Source organism: Capra hircus, chromosome 22 (assembly GCF_001704415.2).
Source record: "Capra hircus breed San Clemente chromosome 22, ASM170441v1, whole genome shotgun sequence".
NCBI classification, from domain to species: domain Eukaryota; kingdom Metazoa; phylum Chordata; class Mammalia; order Artiodactyla; family Bovidae; genus Capra; species Capra hircus.
In genome coordinates this window covers 15,430,465-15,448,561 of record NC_030829.1, presented here as the reverse complement: position 1 = coordinate 15,448,561, position 18,097 = coordinate 15,430,465, and the positions used below count along the sequence as shown (strand labels likewise).

General features: G+C 42.5%; 1 protein-coding gene across 3 annotated transcripts in view; it reads right to left on the bottom strand.

Annotated features, from left to right (window-relative positions):
- ABHD5 (abhydrolase domain containing 5) overlaps positions 1,409 to 18,097 on the bottom strand; it is a 38,621-nt gene continuing 21,932 nt past the window's right edge. For 2 of the 3 annotated variants that reach the window (XM_018038326.1, XM_018038328.1), the window contains 5 exons: positions 16,384 to 16,756; positions 9,581 to 9,735; positions 6,378 to 6,489; positions 3,265 to 3,451; positions 1,409 to 2,693 (listed from right to left, as the gene is read on the bottom strand). In XM_018038326.1, the coding sequence (XP_017893815.1) occupies positions 2,604 to 2,693; positions 3,265 to 3,451; positions 6,378 to 6,489; positions 9,581 to 9,735; positions 16,384 to 16,756 (917 nt within the window). In that variant the 3' untranslated portion in view covers positions 1,409 to 2,603. Of the gene's footprint in view, positions 2,694 to 3,264; positions 3,452 to 6,377; positions 6,490 to 9,580; positions 9,736 to 16,383; positions 16,757 to 17,695; positions 17,803 to 18,097 lie in introns of those variants that run through there. The other variant, XM_018038327.1, reaches the window with a different exon arrangement.

The window sequence follows — 18,097 nt, the reverse complement described above, 5'->3', positions numbered from 1 at the left end:
CACGATGTATATGAATGGACAAATTTCAAAAGTACTTCTAGATAGTATTCTAAAACCAACTCCAGATAAACTAGACTTTGTTTATTTTAAAATTAGTTTTAGAAGAAAATAGAAATCATACTAGTGGACACATGGATACAGGTAAAGCCAGGGGTGGAACAGCCTTCCCTTAGAATCCAGACACTAGTGAAGTGAAAGTCGCTTAGTTATGTCTGACTCTTTGCAAGCCAGAATACTAGAGTGGGCATCCGTTCCCTTCTCCAGGGCATTTTCCCAACCCAGGGATCGAACCCAGGTTTCTGGCATCGCAGGCGGATTCTTTACCAACTGAGCCACAAGGGAAGGCCCACAAGGGAAGAATGTAGACAAGTGTTCCTCAACACTCACTGCATCCACGGTCCTATGATAACTAGTATAAACCAACAGGACCATACCAAAGACAAGAAAACACACACTGGTCCTACTGTAACTATCACAGTCACATTTTTTTTCTGTAAAATAAGGTACCTTGTACATGATGTAGCAAAGGCCAAATGCTGAAATAGATTCTTTTAAGAAAAGAAAACATTTAGGACCCACTGTATTTTCAGGAGCTCAAGGACTGTGAACTTTTGTGCTAGCTCAGTCTTCACAAAATTACATACACAACAGCCCAAGGTAAAATTCACCTTTAAAAAAAGAATTGTGACAATAATTTTCAAAGAAAGCAAAATCAGTCAGTAGGAAGATAAGTTACACTTGACATCTGGGTATATCTTTTCCCTAAATCACTTGGAACATCAGTGGCCAGAAGCTTCATTTAAGTGAACCTGATCACTTCCCTCTAAGGGTTAAGACCACATTTCCTGTGCAGAAACCTTCTTGGACAATTGAAAACTGCCATTCGCCCAGCAAAGGAAAATGAACAGAGACTGGAGAGTATGTCAAATAAAAATACCAAAATAACCCACATTATTTGCACCATTAATAGTTCTGAATCTAAAAAGTAAACACTACTTTTATTCTCCAGGCTAGGGTTAGCTCTCCTGTTATCTTCTGTCCTAACCTGCTGCTGCTGCTGCTAAGTCGCTTCAGTCGTGTCCGACTCTGTGCGACCCCACAGATGGCAGCCCACCAGGCTCCGCCGTCCCTGGGATTCTCCAGGCAAGAACACTGGAGTGGGTTGCCATTTCCATCTCCTAGTCCCTCCCAAAACAGAGACACAAACTGCTCACTGGGAAGCTATCTGTTGTGCTTCAGTAAAATTTGCTGTTTTTCTTTTTTTGTATGGGAAGATAATGTTGAAAACAGAATAATTGGTCTTCCTCACAGTTCATCAACAGTGATAACAACCTTTCATTTCCTAACAGCTAAAACTTTATTAACTGATCATTTTTCAAATGCAATAATCAAAACCATGAAGTCACTGTTTGCTCTAGTTCACCATTTTTATTTACATAACCATCTTTTTTCCTAGACCAGCAATGTGAAGCAAAACAGAAGGCAAAGATGCCTTGCTGGTGACCACCCTCTGGCATTTTCTTTTGCAGAGGGTCTTCTCAGTAGTAGCCAGGTACTACATGGAGCTTTTTCACAGTTTCAGAGAAGCATCCCTTGTAGTAACATAGCAAGAAAGTGCTACACTTGATGGTAGTTACTGTTGCATAGTTCAATCAACCTTACAGAACTTTTGTTATATAACTTCAAGTATGTAAGTTATTTAATCAACACAAAACTCTTCCAAAAAAAAAAAAAAAACCAACACCCAATATTAGCTGACTTCTGGTGCCATGAGACATAATGGCACCAATTTTTATATTTTAGTGGTAAAAATATAACCCAGTTTTAGCACCCGTCTGTAAGAGTTAGATGAAAATATATGATTGGCTTACTGGAAGGTAATAGTCTTAATGTCCCCTCAGTGAGGGAATCTGTTCCTTCTGCTGCATCCTGGCTCACAGAAAAGAACAATAGTATTAATGGGGGAAAAAAGGAGAGACTTTTAGTTAAGGTTTTTCAGTACATGAAATACTCAGAGAAATCAATACTAGAAATCAGTTCCCATCTTCCTAACCAAAACCCTGTCTCAACACTCCATTTCAAAAACGAAGTGATGTATTCTAAGAAAATAACAAATTTTTACGTAGAAACACTGAATTTTGAGTAACTCTATCAGTTATTGGACATGGTATATATAAGCAAGGAAAATAAAGTGCACCTTTGCAGTATATAAAATAAACTCAGAAAATCACTTGTTAAAATTGGCAATATAGATGGCAATATAAAAAATACCGGACCTAGCAAAGTTAGATAGAAATAAAAATTTCAGTTGAAAAATTACAGTTTTTCAGCATGGCAGAGGGACAAATAACCTTTTATTACAGTTATTGGATTTGGAGACTCTTGTATATTTTGATTTTGTGTAGGAGAAAGGAAAGTCATTCCTCTAGAAGGCACTAACTGGTTTAAATGTGTGAGCAGCTTCATAAAGAAAACATGTGCAAAGTACAGTCAGGAAGACTGCCTGGTTCTCGTGTCGGATTCCTTACTCTGCATCACCGACGGTGAATTACTGCTGAGGAGCGTGTCGGCCGTGTGGCTTTCCCACATCATCTGCAGAGTGCTCAGTCCACGCTGTCACAGATCTCCTTCACTTTCTGGTTGAAGTCTTCCGGCTGATCTGCATACACATAATGGCCTGCTCCGAGAATGGCCTAGGAAACCAAAAGCGGTCAGGTGGTCAGCGAGTAGAAGCATTTAAGAATGCTTTTACACACTGAGCAATGAAACTGACAATGGCTATCCATGAATGAAACAGGAAAGAAAAAGCAATACTAATCCTCAGCAACTAGTGTATATTTGATTAAATAAAGGATCTGAGAATAAAGAGAAAATCCAGTGAATCTTACTAAAGTTTTAAGATGCAAAAATAACATTCTAGGTTGATCTCTAACAGCAGGGCCAACGGAAACACTAGCCAAGGTGAGAATGTGCTGCCTTGGGAGGTGGTAGAGATGCTATTGGACCTGTCTGTCCCTCGTTTGGTCTCTCCCACCTTAGAGATGCTGTGGCTCCAGGACTGACAAGGCCCCAAGAATGGTGATTTGCTTTCTGGACACGAAGATTTCTTTGGATCAAACCCTGACTCCATCACACATGACTACAGGTCTCTGACCAAGACTGCAGGTATAGCTTCGATGTGAAGGCACAGGGATGAGGGGAGAGCTCAATCAAAGCAAAGGTAATAGAACAGACTTCACATGCAGCTGAGCACCACACACTTACTATCGTCTTCACATATGACTGTGGTCGTAGTGACTGGATGCTGGTGCCAGAATTGCCATCTATGCAGGATCGGGCGCCAAAGATCACGGAAACTGGAATGTCAGGGTGCATTTTGCCAATTCGCTGGAGCATTGGCCTTTTTGCCCATCCATAAGGGATAGTCATGTTTTTGAATGCAGTCTCACCACTTAAAGAGAGAAAAATCTCATGCATGATTCTGGGGGATAAGTGCACATCACACTCTCACCTCTATTAAAACACGCTCATATTCAGATTCTCCCCCATTTAAGAAAGACTGCAGCTTGCACAGAAAATAATTTACCAAGAAGTGTAAGGAACAAGCCTCACAGAAGATATACTTTTTTGTTAGATAAAGAAGGATGTTTTAACCTCTTAAAAAAACTCTTACAAAAAATGATCCTCCTCCAAATCAAAACATGTGACCCTAAGTCCCTATCATATAATTATCAAATTTCCTTTGGGGAGTGTGGAAATGTTTTTTTTTTCCACTCTAACTTATTCACAAGGCAGCTTTTCCACAGGCTCAGGACACCAGCTTTTTACCTTCAATGGCAACATCAACACCAAGATAAGAACAAATTCAGATTAAGTATTCTTTGTGAATTGTTACATATTTTTAATTTTCTGCATATTATGATATTTGACACATTTGAAAACCTTTTTTAAAAAAACAAACATATATTTATTTATTTGGATGCACTGGGTCTTCATTGCAGCATGTGGGATCTTCAATCTTTGCTGCAGCATTTGGTATCTTTAGTTGTGGCAAGTGGGATCTAGCTCACTGACCAGGGATCGAACCTGAGCCCCCTGTATTGGGATTGTGCAGTCTTCATCAATGGACTACCAGGGAAGTCCCCCTAAAAATTGTTCTGGCTGGGAAGAGACTGCCTCTTGGGGTTAACTTATTTTTAGAGATACCAAAGGACTCAGCTGGGACCACCCCTTTATATGCAAACTAACTAACATGGAGCTACACCTCTTCTGTCTGGCCTTCACATCCCAGGAGGTGATGTTCCTCTGCCTGAGTCATCCCAGGGCCAGGTGCCAAATAACTAGAAACCACCTGGATATCTGAGAGCCCGCTGAAATAATTTAGGTAGTCCATTCTACGCTGCCCACCTTGCGCTGCCTGCCTCTCCCACAGAACCCAGTAAAGGTTCCCTCCTGGGGTTCCCCTCATGCATGTCTTCTGCCACCTGATCAGAACCTGCTGCATTGCCTGTGAGCCTTCCTCAGCGACCCCGTTCCAGGACCTGTGAGTATACTAAACTTTGTTCTCTGAGCCTCTCCTATGTCTTCTCGCGTGGGCCACACCTGACGGACCGTCACATAAAAGAACACAGAACACCTGGCCAACTCCTTAGACAGATCCATGCTGCGGTCATTTCTCTGGTCTCTTTGTGGTACCAGGGGTACTTGTGAATGGCCATTTGTGAATTCAAGTTCCACCACAGGACAGGCCACAAACTAGGCCTACATGGGCACACATGATTGTGAAATGTGAGTAGGTGAAGAACAGAACACTGAGACCATGTAGGAAGACAGATGAGTCCCCTGGAACAGGCCACTAATAATTGCTGGGACAAGTGAGCAAAGTGTTCAGACCTAATCCACCCAAGTCAAGTGCCTGGTGAGTCACAAAACATCAATCACTTGCAGACTCCAAACCTCTCCAGCCTCCCTCCCCTTTGGCAGACAACCTATAACCTACTTTATCAAAAAGACGGAAGCTACCGCTATACCGCCAGTGCTCTCACGGCCTCAATCTCTTTAATAAAGTAGGTGTACGTATTCTTTGAGAGAAGTGGTGTTAGTTGCTCAGTCATGTCTGACTCTTTGCAACCCCATGGAAGGTAGCCTACCAGGCTCCTCTGCTCATGGGATTTCCCAGGCAAGAATACTGGAGTGGGTTCTCATTTATTTCTCCAGGGGACCTTCCTGACCCAGGGATTGAACCCAGATTTCCTGCATTGGCGGCAGATTCTTTACCATCTGAGCCACCAGGGAAGCCCTGAGAGAAGTGAGAGAGGCAAAGAAAAAAAAAAAGTGAAGGAGCTATTTCTGCATCTCACCTCTCAGCCTTTCACCCAAGTCTGGATATTAGAAAGGGTGAGAAACCATTTTTACATTTTTAAGTATAGTCTATGGCCCACCTCTACTGGACTCAGCAGAAGTGTTTGGTAAAGATGCAGCCCAGAACCACTGAATCAGTCTCAGAGAGAGGGTTCAGACACCACATTTCTGATAAACTACTTCAACAATTCTGGTACAGAAGAAGAATGGAAGCCAGAGCTCTCACCATCACACTCCGTTCTTGATCCTCTCCATACCGACTCTAGGTTCTGGTTTCGGGGCTCCTCCCAGCTCTTCAAGACTTTCAAACTCCATTCTCTCCACTGGTACCTTGTATCTGACATCTAGAAGTCTTTTTTTTTAAAATAAGCTATACCTTTGCTTGGCTCTCTTGCTTCCTCTAGCTACTATGCTCTCTCTCCTAATCACTGTCGAAATTAATATAGACTCTCCATCCCCCTCCCTTCTCAGTGTTTCTCAGGCTGACGCACAGTCCTTAGGAGGTGCTGTGTACAGAAGGGTGCCATCAGCAAATGAACTTGAAAAGGCTGCCTTGTCTCTACCACACGCCTGGGAGATTTAAAACCCTTTGGCATAATAAATGGTTTTAAGAAGATCTATGGTATAGAAGACCATTTACTTTTGTTTACACCAGAGCTCCTTTTTTAAAAGTACAACATTCATACTCAGTTTGAGAACACTGTTTTATTTGAAACTCTTTATGATCTCTCAACTCTGGTCACCTTAACAAGATGCCCGAGACCAAGACTTCCCTCAACTTGTCCATGGACCCCTTAAGGGGAGAAAGTACCTCTGACTTTTTAATCTCTCATCAGAATCCAGTACAGTGTTTTACATCACAGGTTCTCCATGAATAGATGAGTAAATTAACAACTACTTGTCCTTTTAAGTTGTGTCATTTACATACTGATAAATATCTCCTGGACTGTTCACACATTTTCAAAAAAGAAAAGTCTAAAACACAAATACAGGAAATTTAGAATTGAGACCCTTACCTCGGAGTCTGGACATTACAGTGGTAGATGTATTCTGTCACTGTATCATCTTCAAACATTGAAGAATACTTCCGTTTGAAATCAGGCCTCAAACGCTGTACTAGACTTAAACCTATGTAATAGAAAACAAACATTTTAAGTTGTAATTAATTTATATAATAGTAGAGAAGATTTCAGGGCTTCCCTGGTGGCTCAGTGGTAAAGAATCCGCCTGCCAGTACAAGAGACGCAGATTCAGTCCCTGGGTCAGGAAGATCCCCTGGAGAAGGAAATGGCAACCCATTCCTGTATTTTTGCTTGGGAAACCCCAAAGACAGAGAAGCCTGCCTGGCTACAGTTCATGGGGTTGCAAAGAGTCGGACACGATTGAGTCATTAAATGATACTAAACAAGAGAAGATTTCAGTGTTTGCTTCTATAATGAATACTAAATGCTACATTAGGCATATGTTCAAATACGCATATTAGGTTCAAAAAAGCACAGATCTAGAAATTGCTCTCAAGTTCCCTAAGGAAAGATTACAATAAGAATGAAACACTGTCATATACTGACTTACAGATATGCTTCAGGACGTCAAAAACAGTTGCCTAAGACTTGTTTTTGTAGGAAAATAAATTCTATTAAACAAGGCAGGTGAATAAAACAAGGTATACCATAAAATTAACTTAATAATTTGTATCTTTTCCACATTTACAACACATTAGCATCTAAATGAAGTAAAGTGAAGTGAAAGTCACTCAGTTGTGTCCGACTCTTTGTGATCTCATGGACTGTGGCCCTCCAGGCTCCTCTGTCCATGGAGTTCTCCAGGCAAGAATACTGGAGTGGGTTGCCATTTCCTTTTCCAGGAGATCTTCCTGACCCAGGGATTGAACCCAGGCCTCTTGCATTTCAGGCAGATTCTTCACCATCTGAGCCACAAGGGAAGTCAAATGAAGTAAACTGGGATATAAATATTTCCTGGGAAAATGCACTCAGACTTTCTGCTTGGAACACTAGCAGTGCTGCCCACTATGGTCATCCACAGTGGCCCCCACAGCCCCACCCCTGAGGTGAGAGGCAGGGGCGGGGCCCCAGAGGAAAGAGGAAGAGCAGGAACCTTTTCTCAAGTCACCGTTTTCCCGTCTAGGGCCCAAGGACTGACTGGTTTCCCTCTCTGCTATGACTGCCCGTTACAGCAAGGTCTTCCTTCCTTCACCTGCCTCCCTGATTCTCTGAAGGAACCACACAGCTCCACCAAGGATGCCCATGATGCAGGAGACATTCTAAACTGGCCCCCGACCCCGCGTGAGCACCAGCGGGAGGCAGAGTGCATGCAAGGCCCCTCCTCAGCCTTCTTCTGCCCCCGTCATTTTCTCCTGATTTCCTCTCATCCTTTACTTGCCCCATTACTGCTACCTGTAGAGCTATGATCAAGCAAAATCCATTTACATTTCAGGCCTCTAAAGCTCTTAAGCAGCTCATCAAAGGAGCACCTGACACCTAAGCTGGTGAGCCCTACTGGGATTAGGGGTGCTGGCGCTTCAACATTATGTGAAATGTGAATTTCCAGATGTTCAAGCTGGATTTAGAAAAGGCAGAGGAACCAGAGATCAAATTGCCAACATTCATGGATCATCGAAAAAGCAAGAGTTCCAGAAAAACATCTACTTCTGCTTTACTGAGTACGCCAAAGCCTTTGACTGTGTGGATCACAACAAACTGTGGAAAATTCTTCAAGAGATGGGAATATCCAGACCACCTGACCTGCCTCTTGAGAAATCTGTATGCAGGTCAAGAAGCAACAGTTAGAACTGGACATGGAACAACAGACTGGTTCCAAATTGGGAAAGGAGTACATAAAGGTTGTATATTGTCACCCTGCTTATTTAATTTATATGCAGAGTACATCATGTGAAATGCCAGGCTGGAAGAAGCATAGCTGGAATCAAGATTGCTGAGAGAAGTATCAATAACCTCAGATATGCAGATGACACCACCCTCATGGTAGAAAGCGAAGAACTAAAGAGCCTCTTGATAAAAGTTAAAGAGGAGAATGAAAAAGTTGGCTTAAAACTCAACATTCAGAAAACTAAGATCATGGCATCTGGTCCCATCACTTCACGGCAAACAGACTGGGAAATAATGGAAACAGTGACCAACTTTATTTTGGGGGGCTTCAAAATCACTACAGGTGGTGACTGCAGCCATGAAATCAAAAGATGCTTGCTCCTTGGAAGAAAAGGTATGACTAACCTAGACATCATATTAAGAAGCAGAGACATTACTTTGCCAACAAAGGTCCATATAGTCAAAGCTATTGTTTTTCCAGTAGTCATGTATGGATGTGAGAGTTGGACTATAAAGAAAGCTGAGTGCCAAAGAATTGATGCTTTTGAACTCTGGTGTTGGAGAAGACTCTTGAGAGTCCCTTGGACTGCAAGGAGATCCAACCAGTCCGTCCTAAAGGAAATCAGTCCTGAGTGTTCATTAGAAGGACTGATGCTGAAGCTCAAACTCCAGTACTTTGGCCACCTGATGTGAAGAACCGAGTCACTAGAAAAGACCCTGATGCTAGGAAAGATTGAGGGCAGGAGGAGAAGGGGACGACAGAGGATGAGATGGTTGGATGGCATCACCGACTCAATGGACATGAGTTTGTGTGAACTCCAGGAGTTGGTGATGGACAGGGAGGTCTGGCGTGCTGCGATTCATGCGGTCGCAAAGAGTTGGACATGACTGAGCGACTGAACTGAACTGCCTGCTAATTATCTGTAATGTTTACCATACAAAGATTCCTCTTTAAGGAGAGGAGCCTGGTTTCAGTTATCTTTATGCATTGACTGGTACTTTTTAGAGGAGGAGGAGAAAAAGTAAGGTTTGTTTTTGTTTTCAAGATGTTAACTAACAATGGTTATCAGCAAATACACCTCTGTTGTTCTCTATAAACATTTTGCTCTCCCGGGATACAGATATGTGGCATTCCAGGTGGCACAGTGGTAAAGAATCCACCTGCCAATGCAGGAGATGCAAGAGATGCAGTTTGATCCCTGGGTCAGGAAGATCCCCTGGAGAAGGAAATGGCAACCCACTCCAGTATTCTTGCCTGGAGAATCCCATGGACAGATGGCATGGTGGGCTACAGCCCGTGGGGTCACAAAGTGGGACACAACTGAGTGACTAGCACAAACGCACACACAGGGTACAGATATAAAAGCACTCACCAAAGGGCCCTGCAATCCTGAGGCCAGCTAAAGGGTTAAAGGGAGTCAACGCTGCTCCCAAGGCTCTGATCCAAACTGGAATTGGTCTCTCTTGATCAGCAAGGTCTGGTCGTTCAGGAAAACCCCAAGGCTCCACTAAAATGAGATGACTAACCCTGTACAGGAAAGAACAGACTAAAAATCATTTGGCAAACTCACCCTAGGACTATTAAGAACTTACATGATTTGTAAAGGTAGAATGAACCTCCTTCAAACACCTGGTACTGAAGAGAAAACTGAGGACTGAACAGGTTACACCTCACTCTTATTATATGTGAACTGATGAGATTCGGTAGGATTTGAGAGGTGTCTGGTAGAAGGAGGGCTTCATATTTAATCTATCTAAATGTCGATAATAACGGATGTGTGAAAGGGTATGTGATAACTGTAGCTATTCTTGAGAATCAAGAAAAGATAACATTTGTTGTTTAAGCTACACTCTGGCAAATGATACGGTTCCATATACCTCAAGGCTGACACTGCAGAAATGACTGGAGATTAATAATACACTCATAAAAAAACTTCAGGCACCAACAATAGTTATTTCCTATGAGCCAAATCATTCTATAAGTTTAAGAAGCATTAGGACTTTGGGGGGATTCAAAGAGACTTTGAATGAACTTTTCACAAGCATGAAAATAATGTAACACTATGAGCCGAAAATTACACCCCCTAGTTTGGGATTTCAGTTTGATGAACAGGAACACATGTACCCTACCCATAACATCATGACATCCTGGCATGAGATTCTGTTCCTAATTCTTTCCTAATTTTCTTCTTTACTGATTAAAGAGATAGAATAGCTTTAGTTCAAACCCATATCAAATTGCTTCACGGCACCAAGAGTTTTAATTTTTCCATCTAATGAAGCATCTTTTCGATGAGGGAAAACCAGACCATGTCCTCCTGACTGCATCACAGCACCACACATCATCAAGATCCTCAACAATATTCAGCTGTAGCCAAAACAGCCAACGGATGCCAGCGAAGATCTCCCAAGGATGAGGAAACACTGATTCTGAAGTCCCTTTCCTAAGTCACAATTGAAATAGAAAGATGAAGAAACCACAATATGGGAACAGATAGCTGTTATTCCCAGTGTAAAAAGTTTCATTATTTTTGGACTTCCCCAGTGGTCCAGTGCTCAACAATTCACCTGTCAATGCAGGGGACACGGGTTCGATCCCTGGTCTGGGAAGATTCCACGTGCCACGGAGCAATAAAGCCCATGCGCCACAACTACTGAGCCCATGTACCTGGAGCCTGTGCTTTGTAAGAAGAGAAGCCACTGCAATAAGAAGCCCAAACACCCCAACTAGAGAGCACCTCCCGCTCGCTGCAACTACAGAGAAGCCCGCACAGCAGCCCAGGTCCAGAAAAGCCAGAATAAATTAATGAATAATAAAAAGTTTTAGTATTTTTGTCAGCACAGATTAGTTAGTAATGAGTACTTTGCTATGACAGCATTTTCTCAGACAGAAAGCTTCAGAGAACAGACCCAGAGCATAGAGCTCCATGGAGCCTTGGAGAATACTCAGCCCCATCTTTCATCTCGTGACATGAGAAGAAAGCTGAGATGTACTGTGTGACTCATTTCACAGGAATCATTTACTTTTAATGTATGTGTGTGTGTGAGTGCTCAGTCACTTAGTCGCATCCGACTCTGCAACCCCATGAACTAGCCCGGCCAGCTCTTCTGTCCATGGGATTCTCCAGGCAAGAATACTGGAGTGGGTTGCCATTTCCGTCTCCAGGGGAGCTCCCCAATGCAGAGATCGAACCTGCGTCTCCTGTGTCTCCTGCACTTTCAAGTAGATTCTTTACCATTGCTCTACCTGGGATCCAAACTCTACAGTAATCCAGAACCCACCTTCTAATATCCCAGAGAAGACAGCTTGATGGGATTGTCAGCTCACATCTAGGCTTAAAGAATGGGTCTAGCCAGACAGCATGTGAGTCAGCTTATCAGACATCTTCATCGAGATTCAGAGACTAATGCAAACTACAAGAAAAACAAAGAACCAGCAAAGCAGGAACAAGAGAACAATTCATCATTTTCAAAACATAGAGAAGCATTCTTCTCCAGCTTAGTCATTACAGTAGGTCTTGAGTCTGAAGATGATGACCAGATTACAGCCTCTAGGCCTAAGAAGTAGATAACACCTGCTTCAACATGCTCATGGGACAGCTGAGCCTAAACGCCAACAAGGCTATACAAAGCAGACATTCATGTGACATAAAGTCAGCCACCAGCCAGTAATAATACAACAAAACAGCCAGACCCAGAGCCAAAGTGTACAAAGGAGTTTACAGGACCTACTAGGGAACAAGGAAAAGGACAAGAAAGAAGTCAGTGCACAAATGAGACCTTCTCAAGATGAAGTTGGCCCCAGGTATTTCCCATTAGTTACAAGCTACTGAGGGGAGGGTGGAGCACAGAACAATGAACTTAAATACCTCTAACTGGGTCAAGTAGAACAGTCAGTCTTTCATCTCAAGAGGAACCAATAAGAAATGCTCAGCCCAGCTCCACATGGTCAGGAGACAGCCAGGCAAGATCAAAAGCAAAATGATCTGAAAACCTTTGAGTGAAAAAGACCAGATGTAACCTATTCTGTTGTGACTTGGAATGAGCTCTTTGCTAAACACTTTCTAAGTTTTAATACAAGTTTTCATAGTGTCCTTTTCCTTAGTTTATAACAAATACCTATAAAAAACAGACTGTCTTTGTACAGGATCCTGACTTCTTGTTGTTTAGTTGCTAAGTCATTTTGCAACCCCGTGGACTGTAGCCTGCCACGCTCCTCTACCCATGGGATTTTCCAGGCAAAAATGGAGCAGGTTGCTGTTTCCTCCTCCAGGAGATCTTCCTGACCCAGGGATCAAACCTACGTCTCCTGGATCTCTGCTACTTGGCAGGTGAATTCTTTACCACTGAGCCAGCGGAGAAGCCCATGGGATCCTGAGTGGCAGGAGCCCGAAGTAAAAGAAAATTAAAAAGGAACACACAGATGTAAGAAAGGAGATGGTATCTCTGGCTATTTTTGCTGGTTTCCTCTACTCTCCCTCTGTTGCCACCTTACAGTGATCAGATGCTGCTTGATGATGAAGATTTTGTAGTGTAGCACAGCAGTCCAGGACACCTCACACAGTGGTTCCTGCTTGTCATACAGCACACCAGTCTACAAGTAAAATCACAGGCAACCTGCCTAACTATTACACATCATGGTACGAGAACTGAGATGAACTAAGGTCATTCTTGGGAAAGGAACACGAGGTTTGTGCCTCCATATGGAATAATCTATTAATCAGTTCGTAACTTCTGGGCCCATCCACCACACTGCTTTTCCAGAATGGCCCAGGGCCTTTGCGATTTCTGTCCCTACTGCCTAGAGTGCTCTCCTGCTGCTTTCCCTTGAGACCTCCATGTCAGCTCCAGCTGTACTTCCTTAGAGTACCATAATGGACCCTGAGACAGGGCCACGTATTCATCAAGAGATCTCACAGCTGGCATGCTACTCATGTGGTTATTTCTGTCTCTTCCCCCAATGCACTGTAAGCCTTACAGGCACACAAAGTCACTCAACATTATTTAAACACACACAACCTGCTGGATTATAAAGTTAGAGTGTTTCATTCAACACTGGTATTTCAGTGGAGGGTTTAGCCAGGTACTCTTACATCAAGTATCACAATTGCTGAATCATTGATTACTGATTCTTGATAATCAGTATCAAGAATCTGGGAACTATATGGGGTCACTGCCACAAGGTAGAACAACTTTTACGAACAGAGGCACTCTGCTGCTCATAGAGATCGAGCACACAGGCTGACCTAATATACCAAAAACTGGAAAAAATCAGTTTTTACTTGTTCTTTATTATTGGAATCCTTCCTAAACAAGTACTTTAAACTAGGAATTTTCACTCTTCTCCCCAAACCATCCTATAAAAATAAACCAAGAATGAAAGAACGGGGCTGCCCATAAAAGACAGGGTTAATACATATAGATTGGGACTTAAGTAAGTCCAGTAAGTAAAAAAAAAAAATGTTGCTTTTGTGGTTTTTTCCTCCATGCATAGAAACAACAGAAGTTAAAGAGCTGTGGTTCTCTTAGGAGAAAAATGATGAAAACTGTACCTGTCATACCTGAGGCGGCAAAGCAGAAAGTGGTATTCTCAAAGTCCACTCAAAAAAAAAGACAAGATGCACAGTGAGTGAAGGAAATTAACTGAATTTCATTTGGTCTCTATTTCATTTGGTCTCTCTGTTTCATTTGGAACAGGGATTACATAAGGCATCTCTGTACCTCTCTCTCAAAATAATTAAACAAAAGTTTTTAAAAGGGTACTTGGCTCAAGTTAAAGTTGGATAAGTGACATTTAGAGTAGGTAGTTCCTTACAATACAAAACAGACTACTTTACTGCACGAGAGGAAATACGTACATGCCACCCAGCAGCTTTTCTGGCTCAGGTGAAACCTCTCAGATCCCACAGATGGTGACCCTGACGACCACCCATGTGTTTAGTATGAGTGCAACTTGAAGAAACACCTAATGCTAAACCTCACTGACTGTGAGCTTGCTATAATTATGAACACATGTAGGTGGCCATCACTTATGTTTAACTACGTCTGGATCTGTGACTCTGCTGAATTGTTCAATTAGCCATAACATTAGATCTTCTATGTAAATTTGAACTAATTTGCTTTGTCAGGATGGAGGAGGAAAAATTTCTGTAAGGTAAGAAATTAACACAAGTGGGGACCATTAATAGTAATAAGAAAAAAACACACTGGGCTTCACTCATGACTTGGGATCTCTGAAAACCCAAAGAACCTTGTTATTGTGAAATCAACTTGTGTTTCAAGATTCAATTTTTATGCAGCAAAAAATATAGGCCTTCATATCCACCATATTCTGTAGTTTCACTCTATTTAGCAGCAATCAGCCAATTTAAACATGCTAATTATTTCAAGCATTCTCTCATTCATCCATTGCTAATACTTAGTGGTTCTTGGTCCTCACACAGTAGTTCAGATTTATTAGGCACAAACATTCAAGAATCATTTTCTAAAATGTAGTCAATTCAATGCTTTATTTTACATACTTCTTCTGCTCCCTTATTCTCTTTTATAGATGGTTTTCAAGTGGTTATTCCCTTCTAAATCACTGAAGCATCTTATTTCTTTAGAGCATTTCCCAACTGCAAATGAAAATCTCACCAAGTGACCTAAATGGCAGATAGCCATGAAGGGTCAGGAACTTGTGACGTACGGTTTCATGACCAGAGCCTGGCCCACTGAGTGCCACGTCCCACCTTCAGGGAATAAATACCACAAGACTGACAAGAAGAGTGGACTTGTGGACACAGAGGGAAAGGGGAGGGTGGGATGAACCGAGAGAGCAACAATGCCATACACAAGTAACTGTGTGAAACAGACAGCGAGTGGGGCGCCGCCGTGCAGCTCAGGCCGCCCAGCTCAGGGCTCCGTGATGACCAGGTGGCTGGGGAGTGGGGTGCGGGGGAAGGGAGACTCAGAGGGAGGAGGTATATGCGTACACAGAGCCAATTCATACTGTTGCCCAGCAGAAACTCCCACAACACTGTAAAGTGGTTACACTCCTATAAAAGCAAAATAGATACCTGACCAGAAGCAGGGGAAGCCCAGCCTCCACAGACAGCCATGTTGCCTCACACCAGAAGAGCAATCGCTCTTTCCCCACAAACACAGGCAGTTGTTTATCACTGAGAGTAGGACTTGAAAAAGACAGTAATCCCAAAAAGCCAACTAGAAGGAAATCTGGATTTCTTTTGAAAGCACAGACCTGCCGGTTGGCAAGACTGTTTCACCCTCCAGCACAGAGCGGACTGTGCTGTGTGAACAGCACCTGCAGCGATGCAGCGGCACGGCCTGGCAGGCGCACCCACACTCTGCAAGTGGCCATCATCCCACTCACAGACGCCAGCCTCAGAGTCGGTCACGATTCCGGATGAGTCCATGACTCCAGCGGAAAAACACACTAGCGGCACAAAAATGCTCACCATTTTTTGTTTTCTTTCCAAAAAGATGAACAAAACAAAAATGAGCTTTGCTTCTATTTTCTGAGCATGCCAATGTGACCTCCTCTCAGATTAGCAACATAAATAATAGGGAACAGCATAAGAAAACACAGTAAAGGAAGGAGGAGATGCTACAAAGATTCTGAAGTGAACAATCATTAATTTAATGACTGACAAAAAATTCTATAGCAATAAAGGTTAGGGCACAGTAGAATAAAAATGCTACAAGATATAATGTGGGTGTATTTTCTGTAGCTTAGAGATGAGGAAACTAAAATTTAGAGTTAAGTGATTTTCTCTAAGCCATAAACACAGCACAAGAGCCTATGTGTTCTAATTTCTCTGGTTTCTTACTGCTGCTTCCTAAAACCTGGAAAAGGCTAGGAAAAGCCTGCTGGGTCCATAGGTCTAATGATGATAATAACTGTAAATCACAACAACACAACAGTTTTTACTTGTGGCTTAGATTGTGTACATTCTAATAAATCAAAAGTCCTTTCACAAGCCTCCTGTGTAGCAGACATAACAGGAAAACCGGACAATATTATTTCCGCTACTAAATTGGCCATCAGCTGTGGCTGTTCGATCTACAGGATCCTTTAAGAGAATGTCTGTTTTTGAAGGATCAGACACCAACCACCACCAAAGAGGGGAACTGGAAACGGATGCTTGGATGCCTCTCTTCTGACACCCCCACTCACCTGGATGGGTACTTCAGTGAGTAAGCAGCAGCCAGGAACCCACCTAGGTTGTGTCCAAGCAAGATCATTTTGTCCAGTCCAAGGGCGCATCGCCACTCTTCAATGGATTCCACAAACTGATTCTCCACTTCTTCCGCATCGCTGTCAAATCTGGGTCGACTACTTCGTCCAAAGCCCAGCAGGTCAAAAGCATAGACAGGTCTATTGGTGCAAAGATCGCCAAAATTCAGTGCCCAGAGTCCAAGACCTCCTCCAAAACCATGGAGGAGGACAAGTGGAGTCTTATTTGAAATATTATGAGAGAGCCTCAGCGTCCATATTTTATTTCCATTAGATATACGAACAGGTCCTTTTTTGTATGTGCAGGGGACACCTAACGGAAACATAGGAAGAGAAATTCTGTTAAGCCTCACGACTTCTGAGAAGGGGAGTAGTCTCAGAGCAACTGGAAATTAATCATCTAGGAACCACCTAGTATGCATTTACATGATTTTAGCCTTTACTATGTCAGTCCTTAAAAAAAAGTACAGATTTTATTGAACCAAGTAATTCTTAATGACCATACCTCACACCTTAGTAGGAAGAGCTATCTCAGACAAGTCTCAAATACCTGTGTCCTAGGTTTCCTGGCAAGTCATATTAGCTCTTTGGAGTTCCTTCCACATCCATCAGTGGAGGGTGCTAGAGAGGGACACAGTGGTCACTGAATCCATTATTTTAAGGTCTCTGGCTTTACCGACAATAACAAAGTAATAGTACCTTGTATGTGTAGAACACTTGAAGGTTAAGCATTAGAGATTGCAGTCAGACTCAAAAGAAACACTTTTTCCTAGAAAGTCATCATGAATTTAGGGAAGGATTGACAGGATGCGTATTGAACATGTGTTGAAATCTTAAGCCACCACTAGGTTTAGTAGGAAAAGATCACAGGGTATGGCAGGAACTCTCCAATGGGAGTGCCAGGTAGTCTGAGTTCAGATCCACAAAATAAATACTCCAGAGAAAATAAATAATCACAGTTGTGTAGATAAAACATCTTTCTTATCCTCAGTGCTACAGGACTAAATACTTTACATCTCCCCCCAAACTGACTAAAGATGGAACTAATTTGAAACCCTTTTACCTCACATTATCAACTGAACAGCTTCACTTTAGATATATCCCTTAAGGAATTGCGCATATATGTCTGCAGTGGACAAACACCGCGAGTTTCTTCCCTTTAACCTGAGAAATCATCTTCAGTTTTGTCCCCACATGGTGGCTGAAAGGGAAACCCAGCATTTGTTGAGCATATTAACGAAGTCCACGTTACCTGAGTGAGGGGAAATGACAACAGTCTGGAGAGGGAGGTGAGCTGGCGTTAGTGCCAAGCCCAACCACACTGGCATTTTGAACACACATATCGTGTGAGTATTCCTATAAAAACTGCCTGAGGCCTCTATGAGAGCTCATCTCCCTGTATTAGTTGGTGCTCCTGTGTCTGACATCGGAGCAGGGGCCGATTCTCCTATTTACATCCCTAGAACCTAGCAGGAGGAAATCATTATGTTCATTAGACATATGAAATGAGTTCCTAGTGCTCCTGCCCTTTTAAAAAAAAAAAAAAAAATCTCCTGACAAGAATTTTTTCACTTAGTAAACCACAATGACAACCTTCCCAGCTTTGGAGAGAACAAGATTACCCAATGGAGTTTCATGTTAAAAATACACGTAA